The following is a 7,500-nucleotide window of genomic DNA, read 5'->3' as shown; positions in this document are numbered from 1 at the left end:
TGCAGTCTAGAATTTGTTTCTATAAGTTTGCTTAATATGTTGTGCTATGAATCTGTTTGTTATTTTTGTCAGTTTCTGTAATGTAAAGTGACACAGAACACGACTGTGGGTGTTAAGGCGCTATATAAATTCATTATTTAGTTATTTATAACACAGAAACGTACCCAAGATTCAAAATTTTGATTATAGAGTTAATTTATAGCTTGTAAATAGAATCGACAAAATACCAAGTTGAAGCGAATTATCAGTCTTCTTAAATGTGCGGCAATGTGATCCTGTGGTATGGCACTCGCTTTCCGATCGGAAGATCCTGGGTTCGAGCCTCGCTTGGCGCATAGTTGAGTCCTTGGAAAAGGCTCTTTACCCACATTCCCTCACCGTACTCAGCTGTAAAATGAATACATGACCGTTAACAGCGTTATTTATGTCTGAAAAAATTGTAATGTCACCTAATAGGCGTATTATCTCGTTCTACATGTTACGTGTTGCTGTTGGTCAGGGACGTCTGGTAAATCTCTTTGAGCACGTTTAGTGGATATTGCGCTATTTAATTTTTTTTTAAAAACGTCACTTACCCATTTAGACTACCATGGCTTTAATCTGTTGGGAGTAGGATTACTCCGTCTGACGTTTTGGAGCAAATCCATGACTTCTTGAAACACTCTATCATCATGATTGATGGCGGGATAGGTCCCCATCGGCGTCCCACGACCCGTGCCATCACTAGACATGCTACTACTGCTGGATAAGCTAGAGCTCCCCTGGTCATCGAGACCAATGTCTGCATTGTACATACGTCGTAGTTTCTGTAAATATATTTGATTAAAATTACTATTTCTACTACTACTACTACTACTACTACTACTACTACTACTACTACTACTACTACTACTACTACTACTACTACTACTACTACTACTACTACTACTACTACTACTACTACTACTACTACTACTACTACTACTACTACCACTACTACGACTACTACTATATACTACAAATACGACTAATATCATCATCATCATCATCATCATCATCATCATCATCATCATCATCATCATCATTATTATTATTATTATTATTATTATTATTATTATTATTATTATTATTATTATTATTATTATTATTATTAATATATATATATATATATATATATATATATATATATATATATATATATATATATATATATATATATAAAGGCAAAAAACCATGAATCAATAGTGCTTAGCTTTTTGATAAAAGGAGCTGTATATAAACATTTCAAGTATAATTATTATTGTTTAACTTCTACAGTACTGTTCCATGTCACTAGGACAATCTACGGGAAGTATGTGTAATAGTTATTGTTGTTTATGATCGTGTGTGGTAGTTTCATACTTCCTGTGATGTTTTGGTGTCGAGACTATTATGGTGGTTTGAAGTTGCATGGCAATGTGGAAGTGTTTTTCGTATTTTTTTAGATTCGTGTTTATGGAGGTTCATAATCTAGAAAAATACGAAAAGCACAACAATCTACTTTCACTTCAATTTCCACATTGCATGCAACTTCAAACCACCATAATAGGTCTCGACACCAAAACATCACAGGAAGTATGAAACAACAACACACAATCATAAACAACAATAACGATTACACACACACACACACACACTTCCCGTAGATTGTCCTAGTGACATGAAACAGTACTGTAGAAGTTAAACAATAATAATTATACTTGAAATGTTTATATACATATAGATAGATAAATAGATAGATAGAAAGGTAGATAAATAGATTTAGATAAAGGGCTATACAATTAAAAGGAGATTTTGCAAAAGCAATTATAAATAATATGACGTCACGACTTACCTCTAAGAGAGTATCTCCTCCCTTTTTGACCATGTACTGAAATAATGCACAAGTGTAAAAGCGAATCTATGAGAAATTCGAGGTATCATACACGTAACATACACCACTGAAAATTACAAATCGGGGGAGATATTTGACATAGATTATGTCCCTTTACGAGTTAACTTCCGTACCCTGGAGAGACACGCATTTAAAAGATTGACCAGAAAACTCGTCCTTCAAATATTATCGCTCGATTTAAGTGACCCTCATCTTGGAAAATAAAACAACTTTCAAACCTTCCACAGGTCTCAGGTGGGAGAGTTATTGCCAAGTTGAGGGTCATTTGATATAGATAGAACGAAGTTGCCGTCATTCAGGTCTTTGTTATGATATTTTTTTGCCATCCAAGTTTATGAGTAATTCTCACTAAACTGTATTTACCAGACCATGAACGTTCAAGGTTACACATAGTTTTGTGTGCTGGCCCGTTATCCTTCCGGATCGATGGCAATGTTGTGAGTTTCTTAGCCAATCGCATGCTATCTCTAGATATTTGAAGGACGAGTTTGCTGGTCAATCATTTTAAATACTTGTCTTTCCAAAGTACGGCAGTAAACTGGCTAAAAAAATCCCCAGCTTGTAAAAAGTTTAAAAGTTTCAAATTAATGTCAGGTTTCAGACTTTTGGGGGTCCCCGATGGCTTAGTTGTTAGTGCACTCGCTTCATGTGCAAAGGGAAAGAGATCGATCAGGAGTGATGGCGAGGTTTTATTCTGACCCCCCCCCCCTTGCGTTGCTGTCCACTCAGCAGTGATTGAGTAGCTGGATCTGATAGACCTGGTGGAAAGTACTTTGCGATAGACTAGCGTCCTACCAAAAGGGTAGCACGTAATTGCTGTTGTCCGTTTCACCATAAAGATACTAGGATAAAATTCCAAGTCTATGGGCCTAATGGCTTTGAAGGACTACTTTTTCTATTTAAACTTCAGACTATTTGGATCTTAATTTATCGATATTTTAGAAAACCACCATAACCCTCTCCTTACCAACTATAGGAAAATCGTCACATTCGGTACGATCCAACCAGCACTTTTATCACTCAGATTTCTTTTGTAAATCACACAATCTAAAGACTAATTTTTTATTATAGCTAAAAAACGTGACACTGTGTTGTAGAGTTCATTTTGCTGATCAATCTTCGAATCGAATGCATTTGTTACTTTTCCGTTTAAGTAAGAAAAAAATAGTTTGTGTTGGGGTGGGTGTGAAATTTTGGGGAAAATTCTGAACATGACTGGTAAGGAAAGGGTTAAAACCCGTAATATTAATGTTGAGATTTACCCGATGCTGATAAAGTGGATTTGACGTTAACCCTTTTTGTACCAACTATATAATCGTCACATTGTTTCAATACAAATACAACAAATAATTATCTCATTCCGATTTTATTTGTATATCACTAAATTTGAAGAAGAAAATGTTATCGCTATCAAAATTTGACACTGACTTGTAGAGCTCATCTTGCTGAAGTGGCCGAGTAGTTAAGGCATTGCACTGTGACCTGGAAGGTCCCGGGTTCGAGCCCCGCTTCAGGCACTTCCGTTTTTTTTCCCTTGGGCAAGATCATTAACCCCCAATTTGCTCACTTTGGACAACATGGAAGATTCCTGTCGACATCAGACGTCTTGTTTTATGAAAATTCCTTCATGGAATGCCTAGGCGACGATAACTTATGATGTCGTGGTGGAAGGACATAATCCAAAAAAAAAAAAAATTAAATATTAAGTATAAAATGGACTTGTTGCTTTTCTATGCGGCTATGTGGTATTGTGGTGTGACACCCGCTTCCGGATCGGAAGATCCTGGGTTCGAGCCTCGCTCGGCGCATAGTTGATTCCTTGGCTTTTTTACTCACATTCTCTCACCGTGCTCAGGTGTAAAATGAGTACCTGGCCGTTAACACCGTTGTCTCTGCCAGAAAGAAAAATGTAATATCGCCGAACAGGCGTCATGTCTCGTTTTCAATATGTTCCGTGTTGCTGTTGGTGAGTGAACTAAGGGTTATACTTACACCGCCGACACAATTCTGCAAAAAAAAAAAGGAGAAAAAGAGATTGAGAGTAAAAATTAATAAAAAAGATTAATAGATTAAGATATGTTCAGATTTACTTAACGAAATTATTAGACAATAAAGCACTAGTTATATATATATATATATATATATATATATATATATATATATATATATATATATATATATATGCATAAATAACACATTTATGCTGAACATTGGCTTACAAACAAAAAGGAAATTAAAAGCAATCCCGACGACTAGCTCATTACTTTCCCGTGATTAAATAGTTTAAGTCGAGGTGTAATTACTTGCAGGTCTGATAACTCAAATTGTAATGGGCTTATTGTTGGAATGGAAATACTTTCAAACCAAAGCAAAATATAGACTCCATTACAACAATATTAGGACAAGCCCAGAATTGCGTTCTCTTAACAGACCTGCAAAATATACGCGCGTCGGTTTAAGGCAATTCGTTACTTCAAATCAAATCTTTAAAAAATGATAAAAATGATTTTTTTAAATGATAAAAATGATTTTAAAAAATGATAAAATGATAAAAATGATAAATTATGATAAATAATGATAAAATGATATTTTATCTTTATTATGAATGTTATATATATGCTTACCCGTGGATGTAACTGTAGAAAAAGAAAGAGAAGAAAAGTCATGTATAAGTATTAAATACACAAAAGAATGAATAAAGACGTTAGATTAAACAAATGTGACCAATCGTCTCGAAGTGGTGTTATCACAGACTGGACCTGATGCTTAACCAGTTAACTGCCGTTCTCTGGAAGAAAGACGTGTTAACCCTCTCCTTACCAATGATTTTCAATATTTTCCCAAAATGGCAGGCTTGCCCAGAAGAAAATTGATCTTATAAACTCAAACTCTCTACAAAACAACGTTATTTTCTTATAAATTAAACAAAGATCATCCTTCAAAGTTAGTGATGTATAAAATAAATCTGAATAAGAAAAAAATATAAATTGTGTCATAACAAATATGACGATTTTGCTGTAGGTGGTAGGAAAAGGTTTAAACAATTTGGCCAGAAATCTCGGCCTTCAAACATCGATCGATTTAAATGACTTCGCGTAGTCCAAGGTTTGAGAGATTTTGCCAAGATTAGGGTCATTTAAATCGATCGATATTCGAAGGACGAGTTCTCTATTATTTTTTTTATTTTCAGAGCTGGACTGTATTGATATTGGTATATTATTTTAAAAATATTTTTACGCCTATTAACATCGAAAGTTACATAGATCTAGACAATAATTTTCATCATTCTTTGTCATTATTTAGTGAATAGAAGAGAAAAACAGGTGTATTGTATGCCTTATATACAGAACAATACCCTTAGTGTTTTGAACAAAACAATTCTCTGGTGATTCTAAAGTAACCAAAAGATTGCTTAAGAGGTATTGTGTTATCGTTGCTAAGCTGTCTGGTCTTTCTCCGGTCCCAAAAGATACTAAGTTCGATTATTATCCGCCGAGACTTCTGTGTGACTTTGAGTAAGGCAGCTCGCCCTATCTCACTTTGCGGCGGTGTATTGCGGCGTACACCTAGGTTAGACCAGTCTTCCCAAGGGATAAACCCTAAAGAACAGATTTCTCATTGGAGATGAATGAAGGAAATTCTATTTCCTTATTTTATTATCATCAATTAACTCAAAAGGGCAGAGAACTCGTTACATCACACCTTCTACTCTTCCGGTTCCAAACTCCTTGGAAGTGTGTATGTACCCAGTTCTTCGGAAGACTAATAATGAAAAAGGTTATATATTGAATCCTAAGGTGGCATAACCGTTTTCGTTGCAGGATTTATAGGCAGATTATTAGGATGACGGGATGTAAAAGAGCGAAGATGGAAGATCTTTATTGACGACCAGCATATCATAGACTTGAAAATATGATGCCTCCAATTACGCAAGGTATGCATCCAATCCTCCCTAAGAGTGATTTTACTCTCCTTGTGAGATTGGAACCAGTTTTTTGATATCATACGAGTTTGTTCCCTATTTCAATCTAGAAGTGAGTTAGCAGGTTATTGGAGGTCATTTCTTCATTCTTCATCTTAACTCTTGTATATTATAAATCTACTATCTTAGATTATCTTACCTTGCAATGCTGTCCAAATCAAACAAAGTCAAGTTTGGCCAAGAGTTGATGGGGGTGATTTGGTTTAGAGTGTATGAAATGAGAAAATATAATACGTTAATATATATGTATACGCACACACACACACACACACACACACACAAATATATATATATATATATATATATATATATATATATATATATATAATTATGAGTCTTGGTGGGTACTTGTAGGTACGAGAGTGCTCGATAATGTTGGTTAGAGCTAATATAAAATATAAATGGAGTCATTCACTTATTTATGGCCAAAAAACATATTTCGGTGACTTCCACGTCGTCAGTCGGCATATTATGTCCGTAATATATATATATATATATATATATATATATATATATATATATATATATATATATATATATAATCAACAATTTTCTCATTCATATGAAATTGTGTTATATAGCTCATTTTACTGAACAATAATATTGAGCATAGAATATATATATATATATATATATATATATATATATATATATATATATATATATATATATATAGGACAGATAAAGAATATCGGACAGTTTATTGCAATGTCAAGATAACTCATAATATTATAATGATGGACAAGACCACTTTTTAAACATCTTTATATGACAGATCTTGAAATTGAAATAACATGTCCGATGTTCATTTTCCTAAAGTGTGGGTTAGGGTGAAAACTCACAAATGATGTAGGCCTACATTTTACTGTTAAATAAATTTCAGTCTGGTGGGCACATTCGGGAGCTTGTTTTAGTCACCCCAACATTCCAGTACCATTCCACGGTACTACAGTTTCGTATTTTTAATCTCAACTGTATATTGACTTTCTTTCCCCCAGCCTCCTCGGCATAATTAATACCGCATTGAGTAGTTTTAGCACGGATATACGTTTTGAGATCACCCTGGACAAAGTAGAGGACAACAAATAAAGATGTACAAGCAAGAAATGGAGCAACATTCGCTAAATATTTCGATCTTTTAACAAGCTGAAATTGAAATACACTGAGAATATGAACAATCATGTGAAACAATTGAGAAATGTTCAAGTTCAAGTTTAACCAGTTATCTGTATACATTTCTAAAAATGTGGCCAGAAAACTCGTCCTTCAAATATCGATAGATTTAAATGACCTTTATCTTGCCAAAAAATCTCAAACCTGGGACTGTTTTTTAGATGTAAGGTTATTATCGTCTTCAATAGCAATGGCCTTTGCTTGCTACCCTGTTGATGGGACGTTATTCTATAGCAACGTACTTTCCGCATTATCCAACAGAGCCATCATCAATCCAACTTCTTTCGGGTGGACAGGAGGAGGCATTAGCTTATTTTAAAAACCAGCACCATGGACCAATACCTGCCCAAATACTTATGAAGCTTAACACTGATCTATATGGATCTTTAAAAGCAAGCTATAAGATGCACACATTTCAATTTATTCTATAATG

General features: G+C 34.4%; 1 protein-coding gene across 18 annotated transcripts in view; it reads right to left on the bottom strand.

Moving 5' to 3' along the window:
* Positions 1-7,500, bottom strand: part of LOC144978325 (uncharacterized) — a 165,986-nt gene that overhangs the window by 11,144 nt on the left and 147,342 nt on the right. For all 18 annotated transcript variants that reach the window (XM_078924208.1, XM_078924201.1, XM_078924200.1 and 15 more), the window contains 2 exons: positions 1,853-1,918; positions 576-806 (listed from right to left, as the gene is read on the bottom strand). In XM_078924208.1, the coding sequence (XP_078780334.1) occupies positions 585-806; positions 1,853-1,918 (288 nt within the window). In that variant the 3' untranslated portion in view covers positions 576-584. The remainder of the gene's footprint in view (positions 1-575; positions 807-1,852; positions 1,919-7,500) is intronic.

Source organism: Berghia stephanieae, chromosome 8 (genome assembly GCF_034508935.2).
Source record: "Berghia stephanieae isolate SIO BIC M18660-M18661 chromosome 8, UCSD_Bste_1.3, whole genome shotgun sequence".
NCBI classification, from domain to species: Eukaryota; Metazoa; Mollusca; class Gastropoda; order Nudibranchia; family Aeolidiidae; genus Berghia; species Berghia stephanieae.
Note: the sequence above shows the minus strand (reverse complement) of the source record. Positions and strands in the feature narration are given on the sequence as shown.